Source organism: Coffea arabica, chromosome 10c (assembly GCF_036785885.1).
Source record: "Coffea arabica cultivar ET-39 chromosome 10c, Coffea Arabica ET-39 HiFi, whole genome shotgun sequence".
Lineage (NCBI taxonomy): Eukaryota > Viridiplantae > Streptophyta > Magnoliopsida > Gentianales > Rubiaceae > Coffea > Coffea arabica.
Window position 1 is genome coordinate 34,733,349 of NC_092329.1, and position 22,408 is coordinate 34,755,756.

A 22,408-nucleotide genomic window follows, 5' to 3' on the forward strand; every position below is an offset into this window, starting at 1 on the left:
ATTCGCAATCATTTCATCAATTATTATTCTTAATTTGCAAAATAATTAGAATGCATGTCAAAATGTAAGGGTAAATCTGTTTGTGCATCATAGGTATTTTTTTTGTTAAAACACATTTTTGATTATTTTGTTGATTAAAAGCAATAATCGACAAAATGATAACATGTGTGCTGATTAGTTAATTAAGTGGCTAATTTGAAACGAAAAATTATTTAATAGTCAAAGTAGATGCAGATAATAATTTAATGACTGTTGAAATTTTTTGCCCTAGTATATGCATCTTTTGTTCCATTTCTTTCTAATTTTTTACTCAACTCAATTCAATAAAATTCTTAGACCAGTAACTTGCAGTAAATGACTAATGATTCCTCATTCCAGTAAACCAGCAGGAATGATGAAAAGTGTTTATAGGACAGCAGAAGGCACTCTTAATGTTAGATTCCTGGTTTTTGCTTTACTTGACAAAACTCAAAAGTAGCAGTATCTGTCTTTCCACTTGGAAGCCTTTGTCTGATTTTGCTTTGTTTTTCACTAAATGTTTGCCTAAGGGGCTTCTTTATTCACTAAATGAAGAATTTGGTAGTTGGGATTAGGCCTTTTTTTTTTTCGGTTTTTACTAAGGTAAGTGAGGATAAAGAACTTATTATAAAACAAAGAAATAAAATCTTGACCAGTATAACGTAAACTTTTTCTTTGGTCCATACCCTTTAAAGGGACTTGAATCTGGATAGCTTCTCAATATTCATCCCCTTACAGCCTGACAAACATGTCCCTCAAAAGTCACTCCAAGAAGATTTAGTCTGCTGCCAATTTCTTCCTCCATTTTGGGTGGGAACAACCAAAAAAGCGAACAGATAAATCATAGTTTAGCCTCTTTCTCCAGCCTTCTGACCAGATCTCATGCTTTTTTGTCCCTTGCCGCAAATTCATGCTGTGCCTCCCTCAAAAAAAAATTTACCTAATTCAAAGCTTATCAATTAAAGAAAGCTACTGTTGAAATGCACAATAATAGAGTCAAAGAAAGATAATGACGAAGAAGTGCAAAGCATGCTTGGTGCTTGTTGTCTAGCAACATTTTTAGTATGGTCCAACAAAACACCAACCAAGTCCTTGGACCATGACAAATTTTAACTTTCTAAACAAAAAACACAATATACCTGCTATAACCAGTTTAAAGCAGGATTAATTTAGCCTATTTTATACTCCCAATCTCCAATATGCGCTCTTACCAACAAAGATTTGAACTCAAGATACCTGAAAGGCCACGCATCAAGATCAGAAGGCAAATAACCGTAAATTCCAAGTATAGCAAGGGGCAAAAGAACTGTTGAAAGTACTTCTCCCTGATCCTGCAAAAGCGGCTATGCAAGTTTACTGACTGATATAGACAGAAACTTTGATTTTTGTAAGACGAGTTCTTCCGCTGCCAGAAGGAGATTCTCATTGGTAATTGTATTCATCGTGTTCTAGAGAATATGCAGACTTGTTTACAACTTGTAGGTGTAACAGAAAACTTGTAGCAACTATATGGTGAATTGAAGGACGACAAATTTGAAAACTAATAGCTGCTATCCTATGCATCTAACATGTTGACAATTTCAATCATGGCCAAATGCCTAAAGTGGGGCCTGACAACTTCATACATGATGCATAGAAGGAAACTAAGCAGGTAACCTTTACAATGGTAGTAATCTCTGATCCACAAAAAGCAAGATTACATGTTATATATGGTTTTTAAACTACATTTTTAGATGTCTAATGGAAGAGAAACACATAAGACTGCCAATCCTGCTGCTTAGATAAATTTTTACGCCATCTATGTAGTCTTGATGCAGACGCCTCGCATACTTGCAGCGTAGTGAGCTTCTCTGGTACTGATTATGCAAAAGTGGTGCAAAATCAGCATTTTACCATCCTCAAGGCATCACTGGAATTCAATGTGCCACTATCAACATAATTCAAATGCTATATGAGCAATTAGATGAGCATCAATACAGTATATCAAAAACTAGAACTTTGAATAAGAACATTATTCTTCCTCTCCGAAGTGTGGCTTAACTAGTGAAACCAACTCCCAGCAATTTCAGCACCAAAGCTGCTAATAGCAAACAACAATCCAAAAGAGGGAAAGTCAAGTTGGTTTACATTTACTAGAGAAAAACAAACAAGAAGAATTTTTCATTTTGTTCATCAAGCAACAATAGCAAAATAGAAACAAGTCTAGCAAGCCTCCAGAAAAGCAGATCCCAAAATGAATACCAGAAATGGGCTTGACCTGGGTTTTCTAGTTTTTGATACATAAATTATTTGACCATTTGGTAGATAAGATTGCCCCCAGAACCTGTCACTATCATGTTTGTCTGGAGACAACCAAGCTTATGTATAGCTCTATATATTGTACGTCATCGCCTCTCTTTAAGCAGAAAAGACAACAGGAAAGTGAAGTAAATCCTGTAACTTGCATGCAAACAACCACAGCGATGATTCATAAGTATAAGACGGACAAAGTCAGCAAAACATAATTATTGTGTAGGACAGAGTCACAGATAAATTACTGATGCCAGTTTACTTCCTTAAGACTTGAAATATTAACAACCACAAAGCATCACAGAGAGTTACTCCATCATTTCCTTTGCCCGGACAGCAATTTTAATAAGCAAGAACACCAATGATAAGGACACATCAGAACAGGTGAGGTATTTTATGCTTCACACACACACACACACACACACACATATTTTCCAGGTTGGGAGGTTGTTAAGAGGACCAGAGAAGTTTGCTCCCAATAAACATATAATGATATAAATAGACAAGTAGATGCATAAGTGACCTTGAATTACAGTTAATTAAAAAATTGTCATTGCTCAGCATAACTTCTGTCTGGTATAACTTTTACACAATCAATACATCATAGCTCTCAACTTTAGAAGATAGCTTTATTTGAATCTTTGGTATATGTGCGATCCAGAAGTATTATTCATTGTACAAATCCATCTGTATGTAAAGTATGCTCGTGAAACAATGTAAGAGTGCAGATCAACAACTACTTCAGAATATTATCATTGTCTTACCGAGGCCTCTCCTGTCTTCTTTCATAATGAAGTGAAGTCAATTAAGAATTAAAAAAAAAAAATACAAGTTCCTCTTCTCATATGGAGTTTATTCTTACAAATAGGGGCTTGCATCCAGTTTGGATTGTCCCTTATTTGTAAAAGGAGTTCAGCACAATGGGACAGAAAAGACTATGATTGCACTTTTCCCAGACAGAATAAAAGATTTTGCTCTTCACTTGGGTACAAAATTTATCTTGTGAATACTGAGAATTGTATTTTTCTGCTTATCAAGCTAAACATAAATGGCTTTCCCATGGCACAGATAAGAGGCCACCTCCTAAAATAATTTCAAAGACTTGTGTTACTACCTGCTTTCCTGAAGAGTTGACTTTCTACTGCATGGATTCATAAGGACCCAAGCCACCCTTCTGACCTTTGTCTCAACAGTCTAGGGAGGGGGTCAAGATCCTTAATTGTTGATGGGAAACATGATAGGGAAGCACAGTGATTTTATACTCTAACCTAGCTCATTTTAACATACTCATCTACTTATATTGAGTAACATCATTTTGTTATTCACCAGACCTCAAAGTACTGCATACTAAAAAAAAGAAATAGTGGATATGTAACGCCTCTTATGATAAGGTCAACCAAAGAAGAACAAGAATTAGTTCTGAAATTTGTTTGCCAGGATATAAGTTTTTCACAATTTGGAGAAGCTGAAAAATACTCAGTTTTAGATGCTTACAAATGTAAGTGGCAAAAGAAGAAGGTATGGGGAAGGCTTGTTTGGGCATCCTTCTGATAGTGGATAAAAATATAAGATTTAAGACAGTTTATCTCCAACCCTAGGAGAACTGATGAAGGTAATTCTAATACATATGACAACAGGTACAAGTCCAGTAGCCATAAGTTAGAAGAATAAGAATTGAGAGACAAGGAATTTATGATAAATTTAGTAGTAAGGATAAGAAGCACAAAATCAATAATTAGATTAGGATTCTACTGAAGGAAGGACTTGCATAAATTCTCATGTTCAGCTGTGTTGTAATTAAATCAAATTGCCTTTCTTTGAGCTCTCTGATAGAACTTCAAGGTTTTGTTCTTGTTTAGCCCATAATCAAGGTTGTTCTGGGCCTTAAAAACTACACTTTAATCATGCAGTAGTATTTCTTTCTCTCCAAACCTCCACCCAAGTCATGCACCCTATCACAAAATATCACCATACATAAAAAGCCTACTTGGTCCAGGAAACCTATGGAACTTGGCAATTCAGCAGCATAAAATAGAATGATGGTGCAAATTTAAAAGCCCTAATGACCAAGGAATAAAATCCAAATGGTACAATGGTTTTGCACCAAAGAAAGGTCCTAAAACACCACACAATACTATACACTTAAATACTAAGTTTGCCTACCAGAATTGAATGACAAACATATTGAATTGAACTAAACCATAGCAGTCTTCATATGAAAATAGTTCCAAAATTCAACCAAATTGAACAGAGTATACAACTTAAGCTTCCCTAAGCCACCAAGAATTACAAGACGAAGACTTCAATGAAGTCAATGACAGAAGATCGGTGGCCCAGAATAATATGCAAACAAGAAAGCATTACAAAACTAGCAATATATCCATTCTAAGCCAAAATCATGCTCTAAGAATGATGAAAGGTACTTTAGAACCTGTTCAAAAGACACATTGTTGAAGAAGCTAAAGTCCAAACTTTCTTACATTCATAAATCCTACTATACTTGTCATCAAGACACTTGATTTCAAGAATTTGATTGTCTTGGCATGTACAATTACTAGATAAATATTCACAAACTCCAATTAAAAAAAAAAACTTAAAGACTAATTGCAATAGGCTACCTATGTATCTTCTACACTTACGACCCCACATCTTGGCATGGTAAATCAAATGATATTAGCCTCAAGAAAATTCAAAGGCCCCAGTTATGCCAATCTATCAATTTTAATTGAAGCAGATCATGTTATAGAAACGTTTAAATAATAAATGATGCCAAAGTAATATTTTTTTGTTGTTTTTTTTGGGGGGGGGGGGGGTTTGGAGATGATCAAAACGAACAGCTTGATCCAAGTGAAGATACAAGCATGTTAACAATTATGTACTGAATTACCAAATAGAGAGACTGCTTATGACATACATGAATAATCTAGCTCATGATTCATCAAGGATCAATCACAAATTATAGAATTAACAAGAAGAATATCGAAATTCAAGTATCTTAAAACATGTCCCAGACAAACCTTAAAGGCAGAAAGATCAAGAATCAGAGTTTTCTCAATTGATTTGTGATTAAGGGAAGGAGTAGAAGCAGCAGAAGCAGCGACAGCAGCGCCTGAAGCAAGAGCAACGGAAGTAGCGAACTGGGGTTGATGATTGAGGACGATTTCCGGAGTTAGAAGCAGTCGTAGCAGAATAAGTACTTGTGGGAGCTGTAGCATCCATACGAGATGGACAAGGGAGCGTAAGAGAGTAGAGACTCTATATGCAAATGTGTTCTGGGGAACCTTCTGAAGCATATGGAGTTGGGCGAAGGGACGCGGAAAGTTAAGGGAGTAGTGGGGTGCTTGGTAATAGAATACTAGTTGGACTTGGGCGTCATCGTGATTGTCCGCTAGAACCCAACTTAGCCGGTAAGATATTACCTAGGTGGCAAGGACGTCCGTAATTAATTATTTCATCTTCAATTTACTCGATGTAAAATTTGGAGACTCACTTAAATAAAACAAGAAAAAGAGAGATAGGAATTAGTGGAGAATAAAGGAAGGTAAAATATAACATTTCCATTCTTTCTTTATTGAAATATGATATGAGAGGGAAATAAAAAAAATATCGAATGCATATTTCCTTAAATTGGAGTAGGAAAGGATGAAGAGTTGGGTTGGATGGTAAAATGAAAATAATTGTAAGTATAAGATACTAAATTCAAAACCTCCTATTTAGCAAAAAAAATTGGAGAAAGAAAAAAAAAAGGATATCCAATACTCACTATTAGGCATGTCAATGGGTTGGATCTTACCCAAATTCAACCCAAACTCAATATATTTGGGTTGGGTTTGGATTTAATTTCTCAAATTTAAACCCTACCTAGACCCAAACCCTATGAGAGAGTCATGGGTATGGATAGTGTCTAATTTTTTAGAATCCACATGTAAATCCAAATCCATACCAGATCTTACTCAGATCCGTATATATTTAATTAAATAACATATACATATTTATTGGCAAATTTATAAAATAATCTAATATTTTATAACTATTAGATCGAATATACAGTAAGGTTTCATAGTATCAGAATCTGTATTTAATGTTGATGGTTGAATGATTGATGAGACTTGTAGTAAATAACTTCTAGATGTGATTGAAACATTAGTGACTACTGATGATTAGATTGAATAAAAAAAATGAGTAAATGTTTATAAATCTTCTTATTCTATTATTTATTTGCCAACGGTCCTTAGTCAAATGACTTTTATCTCATTTACTATTTTAGTGCTGGATTGCAAGACATCTACTAACATGGAGATTTAAATAAGGAAAAGAGGTACAAAATTATATTTTTTTAGTAAGGCTGAATATTTATATATGTTATGGTTGTTTTCTTTTTCAAAAACTAATCCTAGTTATCATTGTAATTGGTACAAACTTTCTCAAGAAAAGAAGAAAAGGTAAAGTGTAACGGCCCCACCTCCCCCTAAGGCGAACCAGAGGGTTCGGCGGACCGCCTGCCCAACTCTCGCCGGGACTCAGTCGATCACTACACTCACCGCTCTAAAGTACGCGTGACAGAAACCAAAGGAAACGAACAATACGGAAACCACCAAGCTATAAGGTTGAAAGTCCCTGCCACAATTTCTTTCTCTACCTTTTCACGCTTGAGTATACTCGTCCGAAACCTCCGTAGTTTCAATAACTCCAGGCAACCATAACGAATGAACACGTTGGAGAGGGGTAACACGTTTACATAAGCAAACACTTTTAGATATATACATGATCACAATGTTACAAATCAAAAGGGAGTTGTTTGATCAAAATACATTCAAGGTTTCCATCTATTGAGGAGTTATACAAAAGCATATATATAACCAGCTCAACTCATGCTTCCAAAAGATTTTCCTGTAAGGAAAACAAGGATAACAAAACGGGGTGAGCTATAAGCCCAATGAGGTACCAAAATAAAGAGATACAGTCAAGGACTAAGTAATTCCATGCTCAAGTAATCACATACATGTACCCAACAGGAAAATAAGTAAAACAATCCAGACAGAAAGGATACAGATGGCTCTCAGGAGCCAATTTCCCGTTGCTGTACTTGATCCGACTACGTTGACCCTCCGTCAACTTTCGAATAAGAAAACCCGTCCAGTAGAACACCACTTTAACGCCAAATCCCGTCCACCATTCATACCCCTTACCGGGCCCGAACGCCGAATAGAAACAGGAATGGTAATACTCGAGTATACCGGGATTCAAGAGTCTCAATACTCAAGAATTCCATAAAGCAGGCACCCACGGATTGTCAATTTCCTCGACCAAGCCCTTGCATGGCTCGATTTAATTAACTCCCCATGAGGTTGAGCTCAGGTTTAATAAGGAAGCCGTTGGACGCATCCAAACGACATTATAACAAGTGCAGGTAACAGGTTCAAGTTCATAACATGTACAAGTGATAGATTGCAGTTTATACCACACAGGCAAGAGTACGAGTGTGATAAAGTACACCCTCGTCTCAATCACACTAAACAGGATTCACAGTCATTTATGTCATAGATTTCACGTACAGATAGCTCAAGTAGCAACAATACAAGGGGTGGTACACTCACCAGATCAAACAAGAATAGTTTCAAAAGTTTCCTTGCCAAGTGTGATTTTACTCGCTGGCACCTCCTAGAACAAGCAAGGCAAACACTTACGACTTGACATTACAATTGGAATCAAAGAAATTTGCAAGTAACTCGGTTACAAGTCCTGTGCGTAACCACATGAACCATTAATGCAAAGGCAATGCGACTTCGGAATGAAAAGGAGTAACAATCGGTCTTAAAGGCATGAACAACCTCAATACTCTATCTATCATAAGTAACCAACTCCAAAGTTGAAGTAGAAAATGAATGTACAATCATTACTCGGAAAACAGGATTTTTCAGTTTTGCATATCCCTCTAAGAAAAAATTGTATCTCAAGTTTTGTAAGTCCAAAATTGATAAAATTTACACCGTTGGAAACTACTTCAAAGGGTTATAACTTTCCAGAAAACACCATCTTAAGATTCAGAACGCAAGTCGGTCAAATTTAAGTCGCAATGTACTGCTTTAACCATCACAAGACAGAACAGGTCACAATTTTCAGTTAACTTTGAAAAAATGCCATAAATTGCACAGATAGAAACAGGGTCTGAAACTTACACGGTTTATAGCCCTATGAGTCTAGTTTAAAACGCAACAAACGGAACTCAATTCTGATATTCCTACATAAGATATAGCAATTTTCCTAAGACTGCGCAGGAGCTCTTACGAAAATTTTGACAGCACTTCCCTTAGTTTTTCCTTACTTTTCCAACCAAACCTCAATACCAAATCACTCCTCAATTCACCACAATCTTTCCCACAAACAACAAGCTATAAAACACCTTGAATTAAGACCACAATATCCTTCAAATGCAACCACATAAAGGAGCAAAATATAAACCCTAAAACTGGAAATTTTGCTACAAAAGCTGAAATTCTTTGAAGACAAGTAAAACCAACATTCTCAAGCTCAAAATTACTCTTATCAAATACCAAATCATGCCCAAACATTAATCATCATAAAACAGAAATTTTTACCTATAAAACAGAAATTTGCTATACCTCTACTTAAACCCATAAACTTAGCTACAAAACTACACATGTAACATTTCTAATCCACTACTTTGCAAGCATAAGAAGTACAAGTAAATTTCTAGATAGTTTACCTTGAAACTTAAGGAGAAATGATAGCTTAGAGCTCCAACTCCAAAACTCACTCCACCAATCCCTTAAACCCCTCCTAGCTAGCACTTGTATGGAAGGAATTAGAAATCAAATGGTGAAATCTCAAGATTGAAGCCAAAATTTGAAGTTAAGAAAAGAGAGCTTTGCTTGGTCTTTTCTCTCAAAAGCCACGGCTGAGCAAGGAAGAAATGAAGATATTTTTGGACCAAAACAAGATAAGAAGGAAGAAAAATCGCAGGTCAAAGCTGCTGTCCCATCAAAATCCGGCCAGAATCTAGCCGAATATCCGGCCGGATTCCTGGCCGGATATGAGGCAGAAGCTAAAACGTTTTTTTTTTTCAAAAATGCAAGGCAATCCGGCCAGCTATCCGGCCAGTTTCTTCCCGGATTCCAGGCCGGATTCAGCCCCTGTCTTTGTTTTCAAAATTTTTCTTTTCCAAACTCACACGCCGCATTCGTCCGTACTTCCCACAGATATATATATATATATACTTTCACACAAAAACACTTAATGTAACCAAACGCACGTTCATATGTATGAAATGAAACCCTCCTTAGTGATAGGTAACAAATTCTTTTCATTTACAAAAATAAGAGAAATAAGCATCCAAATAAATACGGAGAAAAGGTGAAAATTTAGGGTTCTCACATAAAGGCAAATGAATGAAATATTAAATGTGGATGCAATTGAATTTTTGAAACTATATAGAAGTAGTCAATAGTAATTCTTTCTTTGAATTCATAATATTGCATTCAACTTGTTGAATCTTAATTTTATTATTTAAAAACAAAAATTAGATGGTATTTATATTATTTATGTACTCTTTATATTTTTAACTTAATATGTTCAGAAAATATCCATGAATGTCCATTGGATATTTAGATCTACAAGGGTTTAGGTATAGATTTATTTTTTCAAATCCAAAAGGGCCTGGATCTAGATCTGAATTTAACTAAATTAAATGGGTCTGGATATCCTACCCATTAACATGTCTACTCACTATGTTAAAGGGTAAAGGAATCTATGCAATTGTGAATCTATGTAGTTGTGACTTGTGAGAACACTTGCACCATATAAGTATAATTGATGATTCAAATTAGGTGAATTTAAAATTAGAAAGTTGGCACTGATTGTAGGAGACGACTTTTAATGAATGAATGAATTTGGAGCGTTTTTGTTCGTGGTTGTCTTACCATTAATATTAGCTATTTAGGGTGCACCGTGTTGTGTTAGAAACAATATCTAATGCTGCAATAGGTATGAAAGATTGTAGAGGTTTTGAATATCTATTTTAGAATGTTGAAGTAATTTAGTATATGCCTATTTTAGAATCTGGGTTTGAACACCCGCTGATGTGGATAAGATTACCATGTTTAAGAATTCTTAAGCATTTAAGACGTCATTCTACTTGTGGGAAGGATCATTAAATAAAAAATTCATGTTTTGGTGTTTAAGAAGTTATTGGCGGTTAATGGAGGTTTCATTAATATTTTTTTTCTTTGGACAAGGGTGGTTGTGGTGCCCTAACCAGTGTTCTAAAACTTAGACCGGATGTCGACTCGACCAAGGTCATGGATCAGGGGTTAAATGGTTTGATCGGCGTCGGAGCGGTATAAAAAATCGAATGACATCAACATGATGTCATTAATATAATTTGATTAAAAATAAATGTACTATGTAAATTACCTAAAAACATGTTAGTGTCAAGACAGATTTGTTCATGTTTGTTTGATGTTTCAAAGATATTTTACGAGAAAATATAAATAAAATAAAATAATCAAGTAGCAATCCATAGAATTTAATCCATATTAACAAGTTCAAAATTAAATTTGAGAACTTATTTGAAAATAACAGCAGAATTTTGGTTCACTAGGTTCAGGTGGTTAACTTGTATCCGGATCAAGCAGATGAGATGGCGTGGATGGGGTCTCCATCGGGGATCTTTTCAATCAAATATGGATGGGAGACTCTGTGGCAAAAAAGGAGTTTATCGCTGGTTGATAGATTCCTACGGAATAGAACTCTTCTGCTAAAAATCTCCTTCCTAGTTTGGAAAGTGATGCGTAATATGGTTCCGGTAGAGGTAAATCTAAAAAGGCAGGGCATCATGTTGGCATCTCGATATAGCTGTTGCTATGTGCATGAAGAATCCTCGACACATCTTTTCCTTGATGGGTCAGTAGCAGAGCAGGTTTGGAACTTTTTTCGAAGATGGTTCGGTATCCTTCACACTACCTCACGATCAATCTCAGCGGAGTGCCTATCTTGGTTTGTTTCTAATTCATCAGTTTCAGTAAATCATATAAGGTCTGATATCCCATGTTTAATTTTATGGTGCATATGGAAAGCACGGAATAAGTCACGGTTTGAGGGGGCTCGGTTGGAATCGTAAGGGAAAATTTTGGCGGCAGGAAGTTTGGTTGAGCAGTTGGGGGGGGCAAAGTTGTTTTCCTTGGCGCATTTCAAAGGTGACTCGGATGACCCATGGGCAACATTGGCTACTAGGAGGCCGCCGGTAACGAGACGGTGGTGCTATCCTAGAAGCCGCTGCCACAGGGTGCTGTCAAGTTGAATACGGACGGTAGTGTTTCCAAAGGGAAAGTCTCAAGAGGAGGACTGCTACGGGACCATGAGGGTAGATTGATCTTTGCATTCTACAAGGAGTTCGGGGAGGTCGATGTGCTGACTGCTGAAAGTTTGGCATTGTTGTAGGACCTGCTCTTCTGTAAAAGAGTTTGGGTTCCGCATTTATTGGTAGAGGTGGACTCGGCGGGGTTAGTTCATTTGCTGGAATCAGAGAGCTTGGCAAAATGGCCATTATGTAACTTACTATGATAGATTCGGGACATGCTTCGGAACTTCCATACTACAGCTAAGCACATATTCCGAGAAGCGAACACTGCAGCGAATAAGTTAGTAACGATGGAGGCCTAGGATGATTTTTTCAGCACGGCATTCCAGCAACTCCTGAAGGGTGTTAGAGCGACTATACTTTTAGATAGCAGGGAAATTCCTTTTGTTCGAACACAAGTTGTGAGAGAGTAGATCCCTGGTTTCTACTTCTCACTATATCAGTATAGTTTGGTATTATTAACAAATTGGGGAAGGCCTCTCTCATCCCAGGATGGGGTTTAAAAAAAAAACAACAGAATTTTGGACTGACACTATCTTACTATATAATAAAGTGTGAGTAAGGGTTTAGTGTTAACAAAAAGGTGTTAACATTTACCATTCTGAAAAAGCGCTGAACTTCCCCCGACCGAGCTGACCTGACTAGCTCGGCGTGCTGATGGGAAGAGCTGGTTCCAAGCCTGCAAGACAAATAAGAGAGTGATCTAACAAGGGGGCCCTGAGGTCGTTCCTGAAGGCACTCCAACGGGCAAGTTAGCTCTCTGGTGAATGAAGTTCACGAGGAGTAAAGCAGTCGGGGGTAATGTACTGATAGTGAGCGTACCTTGTGTAGTTGGTGTGCGTTACCATTTATACCTGCGTGAGAGTCCGACCTCCGTACGTTTCGGGACTTGCCCGGTATAACCACAATCCCGGCCTCTGCGGGATTGTTCCCTGGAACCTCTTGGGAGTCCTAGTGGCGGTGTACCCCAGAACGGTTGTCAGAGGCCTGCGATCCAGGCCCAATTCTGCCCTTCCTGGGTTGCCACGTGTCTAGGCCCAGGACGGGACCTCTGCACTAGCTCCCTAAATTAGGTAGGGTTTCCTGGCAGACCTAATCTATACCCCTGCCACGTGGGAGGCCAGCGCCGCGCACTGCTCTGCTAGGGTCACCTCTGGCAAAGTGTCGCCACTGAAAAGCTGCGCCCTTGTCCTTTCAGTTGTCGCGTCTCTTCGATCTCCATACCATTCTTAAATGCGTTCACATGGGGTCGGTTCAAATTCAAGCAACCGTTTTCCCCCCATTTCCTCCCCTATAAATAGCAGTTACCAAATTCCATTCGCCATTTCCTCCTTCCTTCGTGTATTTCTAATTTCTAGCAACAAGGCTTCCGGTCTCTCGTGCCCAAATTCCGGCGATTCCTTCACTTTTACTCTATTCACCAGTAAGTCCTTCCCCCTTTTCTTTCGCATTTTCCTTTCCTCCGCCACCTCTTGCTTTTTATGTCGGATCATTCTGGCGTCACTTCCACCGCATCTCAGATTCCTACCCGGCGTAGAGCCCTCAGGATTCTCATTTCTTCTTCATCTTCATCCTCATCTTCACCGTCGCCTCTTCCTCCTCATCTCTCTTCCTCTTCTGCTTCTAATCCCGACCTGTTCGAACCCATAGCCATCATGAGCTCTCCTTCCACCCGGATCCTAGAGGAGACGGCCTAGCTCGATGCCTATATCGAACGACAGGCTACCTCCATCCCTTCGCCCAAGTCTCCACATGACTCCCCTGGCGGAGCCCAGAGAGAAATTGGGGAAGACAGGGACTCCTCCGAGGGGACCCCTGCTTCTTAGCCGGGGGATGATCCTGAATTCAACTATGGTTACCCCGACCAGCAGGAGGCCACCCTCTCACTCGGGGCAGTGGCCGAGTTGGCCGAGTCTTTTTCCATTCCTCCGGCCTTCGAGCCGAGGGCAGCCAGGCCCAGCTACCGAGCCAGCCGACCTCCCCCCGACTTTGTGGCCATCTACAGGGAGCAGCTGATCGCAGGGCTCCGGCTCCCCATTCTTTCAGTCCTAACCGAGATTCTGAGCTATTGGGGGCTCAGAATCACCCAAGTCCATCCCAATTCGATCAAGATCATCATTGGATTCCTGATCTATTGTAAAATCTGCTCCATCCCCTACTCTCTTTCCCTCTTCCGGGCCACCTACATCCTTAATCTCTCTCTCCCTGGGTGGTACTACTTCTCCCGCCGAGGTGCCAGTCAAGGTCGGGGGAGAAAAGGCACCCAGGATCTGTTCTACGGGGTACCTTCTTTCGTCAAAAATTGGAAGGAGGACTTTTTCTTTGTTAAGTTCACACATTTTTCCCCCAATATGTGGAAGGATGGGGAGGTCGAGCCCGACCCCTACCCAGAGGACTTAGACTTCGAGACTCTCAGCCAGTTGGTGAGCTCCAAGGTGAAACTCCATGCCGCCAAATTCTCCACCGAGCAGATATTTGCGGCCGGTCTGATAGGGACGTTGTCCGGGTCCCCTGGAGAGGTGGTGACCTCCCCTACCGACCTCGACGCCTGTAACGCCGACTCTGTCCCTGTAGCTCATTGCATTTACATATATGTATATTATGATTTTTAGACTGACCTGTTTTTGCTGACCTGGCTATGTTTGCTACAGTGAAGAGGCTCTCCAAGCTTCTGGGCGCGCCTATCGTGGAGGTTGCCCCCACCCTTCCACCAGAGGCTGCCAAGGAAGCCTCAGGGGCGTCTCCGGCCCCGGGGGGCGGCTCAGCCCCCTAGAAAGAAGCGCCACACTCCTCCCCTTCCAAGCAGGCCGCCAGCAAGAAGAAGACGACTGGGCAGAAGAGGGGTCGAGGGGACGAGCCCTCCCAACCCGGGAAGAAACTCGCGCTGATTTCGACACAGCCCCCCTCCAGCTGACGGGGGGTCCAGTCCATCTGGGCGTTGGCTCCGCTGAGGAGCATGCTCGGAAGTCGCCTCCCTCGAGTTGGTAGCACTTCCGCCACATAGCCCCCTTGAAACCGGGCCAGGCCCCCACTACGCACGACCCCCGCTGCTTCTGTCCATCCTGAGGGCTTTCTATCAATGACCGAGCCCAATTCCCCAAGGTGCCTCCCGAGCTGATCGCGGGCTCCGTCCTCCAGCGAGACAGGAAGTGGATGGAGCTGGCCAGTCCCTCCGAGCTCCAGGACGCGTATTACACCGCCCAATCCCAAGCAAGTTTTCTAGCCCTGGGGTCAGTTGTGCCTTTGTGTTCTGACTAGATAGCGTAGTGCGCTGACCTCTTCTTCCTTCTTCTCAGGCCAATGCCGCTGGTGCTGCCCTGGTGACCCGCTTCTCCGAACTGTTTCCCGACTTGGAGAAATTGCAGAAGAAGAACCGGGAGACAGAGCAGAATCTTACCCAGGCCCTCAAGGAGGCGGACTCCCTCAAGGCCAAGGTGGGCAAGGTTGAGAAGGAGCTGGAAACAGCTCAGGTCCAACTCGCATCCACTAGGTCGGAGCTCGACCAGGAGAAGGCGGGCGTAGCAAAGCTGAGGGAGGATCACGCCATCGAACTCATAGGCACCGTCAGCCGGGAGCGGAAGAAGTCTGTTCGGGAGTTCATCTCCTCCCAACAGTTTGCCGAGGACATCGCTCTCCTCAACCAGCCTATCCTCCAGGTCGGCTTCACGCGAGCCCTGGACCGGGTCAAGGAGTTCGGCCTGCCTGGTTTCGACTTGGCCGCGTTCAAGGAGTACAATCCTGTCGCCGAGGAGAAGATGGACTGGCTCTTCGAGGGGTACTGCAAGGGGCATGCCCTGAAGGAGCTGGCAAGCAGGTCTGACGTGGGAGCCGACCTGGAGGAGGTTCCCTTGGAGGAGGACGAGGCTCCTGGCAGAGTTTCCGGGAAGGAGGCGGTGGCCTAGGGCAGTGACCACTCCAAAAACCCTTTCCATTTTCTTATAAGGATGTGACCATGCTTCAGTTGAAAATTCTCTTGAAGGTCCATCCGAGATGGATAGGTTCCCCTGCCTTTAGGTTCAGGGCCTTCACAGCTACCTTCCTGAATAGCCTTTATCATACGCCTCTCAACATGTTTAAAGTGTACGTTCAGCTCCTGCTCCAAGCAGGTTACCAGTAAAAAGAAGAGGGACCGAGCTGTACACAGCTAGGTCCTCCTTTCCCCTTCCTTTTTATAGCTCGGTATACTTTGTAATAGATATGTTTCGAATGCACATATAAAACTCGAAGGAAACTATCTAGTGTCGACTGGGAAGCTTTGTAATAGATAGGATTTGAATGCATATATAAAACTCGAAAGAAACTACCTTGCAATTCTCGCCTGCGCCAAACTCTAGCAACCAAAGCCATGTGCCGACCTCCTGGGTCGAGCACCAAATATATCCCCTTTTTAATCTAACAGTTAAATTGTCAAGGGCAATCAGACTATCAAAACCATGTGCTGACCTCCCGGGTCGAGCACCAAGTAGACCCATTAAGGCGACGTGCCGACCTCTTGGGTCGAACGTCTGACTTTGAAGGCGTTCATGTCGACCTCCTGGGTCGAGCGTCGAACTTCCGAATTTTAACAAACTCACAATAGTTCAAGCCGTGCCGACCTCTTGGGGCGACGTGCCAGCCTCTCGGGGCTGAGCACCAAACTTTAAGAATAGTCCTGCCGACCTCCTGGGTCGAACGTCTGACTTTGAAGGCGTTCACGCCGCGCTGACCTCTTGGGGCTGAGCGTCGGGTTTTCAGATTTCACAGCCTCAAGCCGTGCTGGCCTCCTGGGGTCGAGCACCGGCAAACTTCCAGACTTTGAAGCTTTAAGCCGCGCCGACCTCTTGGGCCGGACATCCATTCGTGCCGACCTCTTGGGACGTCTGACTTTGGAGGCGTTCATGCCGACCTCCTGGGTCGAGCGCCGAACTTTCGGACCTCGGTGCCGACCTCTTGGGGTCGAGCATCCAGTCTAAACTTTGAAGCCGTGCCGACCTCTTGGGGCCGAGCGTCGGGCTTTCAAGGCACTCTGTCCATTACCCCAACCCCCCACTAGGACACTTAACATTGTCTGAGTGTGCTAGTGTAGGACTTAAGCTAAAAAATTAAACGGTATTGATAACGAAGAGCTTAAAACTTGAAAATCAAACATTTATTTAATGATGAACTTGTATGTGGGTTCCGAAGAACAGACAGTAAGACATCCTGGCCTAATCTATCCCACGAACAACCGCAGATTCGAGAAGTGCCAAGTGCGGGGTACCTCTGATCCATCCATTTTCTCGAGCTTGCAGTAACCAGCCCAACTCGCTTCCAGGATCTTGTACGGTCCCTCCCAATTGGGGTCGAACTTGTTGGAGTTATGAACTCTGCTGACCGAGTTCTTTCTTAAGACAAGATCTCCCCGCTGGTACTGTATGTTCCTCACTTTGGCGTTATGATAGCGGACGAGCTGGCTTTTATACTTAGCCATCCGTATCGCCGCTTCCTCACGCTTGGCCTCCAGCATGTCCAAGCTACATCTCAGCTCTTCCTTGTTGGATGACGGAACGAAATTCTATGTCCGATGCAAGAGGAGTCCGATCTCCGCGGGTACCACCGCTTCTACCCCATAAGTCAGAGAGAACGGGGTCTCGTGGGTGGCGGTCCTGGGCGTAGTGCGGTAAGTCCAGAGGACGCTAGGGAGTTCATCTAGCCAGTTAGACTAGACTAGTTCTAGCCTAGTTTTTAGTCCTTAGAGAATGGTTCGGTTAACATTTTCCACCTGACCGTTGGCCTGGGGGTGGCCGACCGATGTGAAGTGCTGGTTGATTCCGAGCTCGGCGCACCAGCTCCTGAAGGGATTTTCGGTGAACTGGCGCCCGTTGTCGGATATTAAGACATGCGGAATCCCGAAGCAGCAAACTATGTTCCTCCAGAAGAATTTTTGAATTGCTCTCCCAGAGATAGTGGCCAGAGGCTCCGCTTCCATCTACTTCGTGAAGTAGTCGATGACTACCACAAGGTGCTCGTATCTCTCCGGGGCTCGAGGGAAAGGCCCCAAGAGGTCTATCCCCCACTGGGCGAAGGGCCAGGGGCTATGGATGGGGACCATTTCCCGGGCTGGTTGGTGACGCAGTGGGGCGTGCACCTGGCAAGTTCGGCATTTCTGAACCAGGGCCGCGGTATCTTGGAACACCGAGGGCCAATAGTAGCTCAGGAGAAGGCACTTTTTAGCCAGTACTCGGGATCCCACATGGGCCGCACATAAGCCCTCGTGAACTTCATGAAAGATGTAGTCGCCCTTCTCTAGAGTCACGCACTTTATCCAGGGGGACAGATACAACCTCCGGTAGAGGATTCCCCCGGCGTAGGCATACTTAGCGGCTCTGAGCTGAAGTCGGCAGGCCTCAGTCCTATTTCCTGGCAGGGCACCCGAGTTGAGGAAGTCGATGAGGGGAGTCATCCAGGTGGTCGGGCTATCTATAGCCAAGACCTGAACTTGGCTGATACTTTTCTGTTTGACCAATTCTACCAAGACTTCCTTGTTCAGGTGGGCAAACGAGGAGGACGCCAGTTTCGACAGGGCGTTCGCAAGCTTATTTTGTGATCTCGGCACCCGCTCGATTTCAAAAGTGTCGAACAGGGTGATTGCCTCCTGTACCTTGGCCAGGTATTTCTTCATGACATCCTCCTTGGCTTCGTATTCCCCGCGAACTTGGTGTACGACGAGCTGAGAATCGCTCCGGACTTTGATCGCGGTTATACTCATCTGGTGGGTTATCCGCAATCCTGTCAGTAGGGCCTCATACTCGGCATCATTGTTGGATGCCGGGAAGTCAAATCTGAGCGCGTAAGTCAGCTCTTCCCCAGTGGGCGAGGTGAGCAGTAGACCGGCTCCGCTTCCTTCCTTACTCGAGGCCCCGTCTACGAATAGCACCCATGGCTCCTCCGGCCATATGTTCTCGCGCAAAGGGCTTGGCTCGGTCAGGGTCAAGCTAGCCCCCTCAGCAAGGAAGTCTGCCAAGGCCTGAGCCTTGATAGCGGTGCGAGGTTGATAGCCGATTTCGTGCTCGGCCAGCTCGACGGCCCACTTGGTCTTCCTGCCCGAGACCTCGGGCTTTGTAAGTATCTGCCGTAGGGGCTGATCCGTTATGACGATGATGCTATGGGCCTGGAAATAAGGTCGGAGCTTACGAGCAGCGTGTACCAAGGCAAGGACCAGTTTCTCCGCCGGCGTGTACCGCGTTTCCGGCCCCTGCAAAGCTCGGTTGACGTAGTATATTGGCCTCTGAACCCCCCTGTCCTCCCGCACCAAAACCACGTTGACGGCCTCGTTGCAGGCAGACAAGTATAGGAACAGGGTTTCTCCCTGCTCCGGGGCGGTCAAGGTAGGCAGCTCGGCCAGATATGCTTTCAGGTCGACAAAGGCTTTCTGATATTCTTCAGTCCATTGAAAGTCTTTGGGGGCTTTCAGGATTCGAAAGAAAGGCAGTCCCCTGACCGCGGAATGCGAGAGGAACCTGCTCAGGGCAGTCATCCTCCCCGTGAGCCGCTGGACCTCCTTTACGTTCCTCGGAGGGGCCATGCCCATGATAGCCTGGAGCTTATCCGGGTTGGCCCGGATCTCTTCTCGGGACACCAAGAATCCCAGGAACCTTCTCGACCTGACCCCGAAGGTGCATTTTTTCGGGTTCAGCCACATCCGGGTGTCCCACAGGATATCCAAGATTTCCTGCAGGTCTGGAATGAGCCGCTGGTCGGTTCGGCTTTTGACGATCATGTCATCCACGTAGACCTCCATACTTCTGTCGATCTGATTTTGGAACTGTGTGTTGACCAGGCGCTGGTAAGTAGCTCTAGCGTTTTTTTCAGCCCAAATGGCATGGTCTAGTAGCAGTAGGTTCCTTCCTCGGTGATGAAGGAAGTCTTTTTCTAGTCCTACTCAGCCATCTCTATTTGGTGGTATCCCTTGAAGGCATCCAAAAAGCACAAAACGTCAAAACCCACAGTAGAGTCTACTAACCTGTCGATCCTTGGCAGGGGAAAACAGTCCTTTGAACAGGCCTTGTTGAGATCTGTGAAATCCACGCACATCCTCCACGACTGGTCCTCATTCTTCACCAGGACGGGATTGGCCAACCAGGTCGGGTAATGTACCTCCAGGATGATCTTGGACTCCAGCAGCTTGCCGACCTCATTCTTGATCACCTCGTTTCTCTTCGGGGCGAAACTACTTTTCTTCTGCTTCACCGGCTTAAAGCGAGGATCCACGTTGAGGTGGTGGACTGCCAGGTCGGTCGGAATCTCGGGCATGTCCTCAACCGTCAATGCAAAGACTTGGGAGTATTCCCTTAACAGGGCCTTCAAACCCTCCTTCTCCTCCAGGGGCAGCAGCGCTCCGATGCGGATCACCAGGACGGGCCGGTATTCCCTCAAGGGAAACTCCTCGATCTCGTCCTCGGTGCCCAGCTGCCGGGCCTCCTCCCCTGGAATGTATGGCTCCAAGCAGGTCGTCTGGGCCACCATCTTCTCCTGTCCTCGAAGCATGGTCAAGTAGCAAACTCTGGCCACCTCTGGATCACCGCGCACCTCGGCTACCCCTCCCGGAGTGAGGAACTTGATGCTAAGGTGGAGTGTGGAGGGAATAGCTCGGAGGGCGTTCAAAGCAGGCCGACCCAGGAACACGTTGTACGGGGATTGTTGCTTGACCACCTTGACAGGGATGGTCCGGCATTTGAGGACCTGCCCTACCGTGACCATTAGGGTGATCATTCCCTCCGGGTTGATAGGCGGTCCGGTGAAGCCCACAAGAGGTGTCCGAACTGGGGTCAGTTGTCCATCCTCCAAGGCGAGCTCCTTGAACACCCGATAAAACATAATATCAACCGCACTCCCTTGATTGACATACACCTTCTTCACCCGATAGTTGTTGGTGACAATGTCTATCATGATGGTCTCGTGGTTCCCGGACGCTAGAGAAACTGCATCCCTTGGTCCGAAAGTGATTTCCTCATCCATGCGTAAGCGCTTCAAGGAATCATTCCCCTCGGAGGGAGGTCGCCGATTCTTCCGAGCTGCATGGCTGTCCCCCCCGTGGGACCCCCAGCGATGGTGTTTATCACCCCCGCTAGGTTCTAGGTGTCTCGATCGGGGGAGTGGCTCCGAAGCGCGTCACGTGGTCAGGGCAGTCGCGATGTCGGCCCTCACCCCAATCTCCGCGATAGGTACGCCCGGGCTCCTGGCCGGGGCGACCTTGCCACACGAATCGTCCCAAGAAGCCGCGCTGGACCAGATCCTTGATCTCCTTCTGCAAGGCCCAACACCCCTCCGTGTCGTGTCCGACGTCGCGATGGAAAATGCAATATCGGTCCTGGTTCCTTTTGTTCCGAGGTGTCCCCATCTTGGATGGCCGACCTCCCAAGCCTTCCGCCTCCATAACAGCCAGGATCTGGGCTCCAAGCCGAGTCAATGGGGTGTAACCTTTCTTCGGGAGTGGTGGCGGAGCAGGGGCTTTCTCCCTCGAGAGCCGGTCAAAGACGTTCTTCTTGGCCGGACCATTCTTGTTCTCGGGGGGGGGGGTTTCCCCTTCCTCTCCGATATCCGAACTCCCGATCTGACTCTCTCTTCAGGCAGCCCGCCTCCTCCGGATTAGCGGCCGCGTGCGCCCTGGTCAGGAGATCCTTCAGATTTCCAGGAGGCTTCTCGTCCAGTTTGTAGAAGAGCTCCTCTACCCTAAGTCCATTCATGAAGGCGGCCATGACCACCTTTTCATCTTTGTCCATGATCTGTAAACTCTCCGCGTTGAAACGGGTCTTGAAATTCCTCAGTGACTCGTTGGGCCTCTGCCTGATAGCCATTAGGTGAGTCGCATTTTTCGAGTAAGTTTTCGAGGAAACGAACTGGGCGACGAACTGTCTGGCCAGTTCAGGAAAATTTCGGATAGACCCCGGTGCCAGACCTTGGAACCAGAGCCGAGCCTTCCCCTTTAAGAACATGGGAAAGGTCTTGCAGCGGATTTCATTCGTGACTGTTTGCAGACGCATGTGCGTCAGGAAGACCGAGAGATGGTCTTCCGGGTCGGTTGAAGCGTCATACATCTCAATGCTCGGGATCTTGAACCTCCGGGGTAGTGAGCAATCCTCTATCTCCCGGGGGAAGGGCGAGGTGGTGTAGTTGTCCTCGTACAACTGTGGCCACAAGATCTGCTCGAGTTCGTCTCGAACAGGCTTCCACTGGGGAGGGTTTCGCAGCCGACTCTTAATAGATCGGTCGGGAGAGCGATCGGGCTCGTTCCACACAGGTTTGCGCGGGGAGGGGTTTCTCGGCCTACTCCCCGCAGACCTGCCACCGAAGTATCTTTCGCTATCCCCGACCACCGAGACTCGGGGGCGAGGAGGAGTCCGTGGCCGTTTTCTTCTGGGGGGCTGGTCGCGTGACTTATCTTCCGAGGGGTCGGGAAGTGATTCCTTTTCTTTCCCCTTCACCTTGGAGGCCTGTGCGCCACCGGCTTCGCCCCCTCCTTCGCCTGCCGGATGATGTCTTCAAGCATGGGGAGGTTCTCCGTCACGAACTGGAAAATCTGCTGTCTCTGTTCCCCTGACAGGGCTGAGCCCCCGGCGCCCGGATCCGCCCCGGTCTCCATTCGCCGGGACCCCTCACCAGCTCCAAGGCCGGTGCTCTACACGGTCCGCTTGGAACGCGTTCTCGCCGTCAACGCAACTGCACTTACCTCTCGTTCCCACAGACGGCGCCAACTGAAAAAGC

At 44.9% G+C, this 22,408-nt stretch overlaps 3 protein-coding genes and 1 long non-coding RNA gene across 13 annotated transcripts; all 4 read right to left on the bottom strand.

Moving 5' to 3' along the window:
• Window positions 1–676: 676 nt before the first annotated feature.
• Window positions 677–5,679, bottom strand: LOC113715074 (uncharacterized). Of its 10 annotated transcripts, XR_011822377.1 has the most exons (4): window positions 5,325–5,668; window positions 1,338–1,349; window positions 1,158–1,254; window positions 677–958 (listed from the first exon to the last, which is right to left on the bottom strand). XR_011822377.1 is itself a non-coding variant. In XM_027239228.2 (3 exons), exons 1-3 carry the CDS (start codon window positions 5,598–5,600, stop codon window positions 796–798), a joined length of 507 nt encoding a protein of 168 aa, XP_027095029.1. In that variant the 5' UTR covers window positions 5,601–5,674; the 3' UTR covers window positions 677–795. The 10 variants fall into 10 exon arrangements, 2 of the variants coding, with proteins under 2 accessions (XP_027095029.1, XP_027095033.1); XR_011822382.1 differs by lacking the exon at window positions 1,338–1,349 and having other exon boundaries at window positions 5,325–5,673; XM_027239228.2 differs by lacking the exon at window positions 1,158–1,254 and having other exon boundaries at window positions 677–931; window positions 1,255–1,349; window positions 5,325–5,674.
• Window positions 5,680–7,058: 1,379 nt separating this feature from the next.
• On the bottom strand, window positions 7,059–9,486 carry LOC140015606 (uncharacterized). Its single transcript, XR_011822247.1, has 3 exons — window positions 9,035–9,486; window positions 7,905–7,968; window positions 7,059–7,197 (listed from the first exon to the last, which is right to left on the bottom strand). It is a non-coding gene; the product is annotated as an uncharacterized lncRNA (long non-coding RNA).
• An 8,147-nt stretch (window positions 9,487–17,633) lies between these two features.
• On the bottom strand, window positions 17,634–19,445 carry LOC113714068 (uncharacterized). The gene has a single exon (XM_072068735.1). It carries the CDS (start codon window positions 19,443–19,445, stop codon window positions 17,634–17,636), a length of 1,812 nt encoding a protein of 603 aa, XP_071924836.1.
• Window positions 19,446–19,582: 137 nt separating this feature from the next.
• LOC113714067 (uncharacterized) lies at window positions 19,583–20,662 on the bottom strand. The gene has a single exon (XM_027237862.2). The coding sequence runs from the start codon at window positions 20,660–20,662 to the stop codon at window positions 19,583–19,585; it is 1,080 nt and encodes a 359-aa protein (XP_027093663.2).
• Window positions 20,663–22,408: the final 1,746 nt, after the last annotated feature.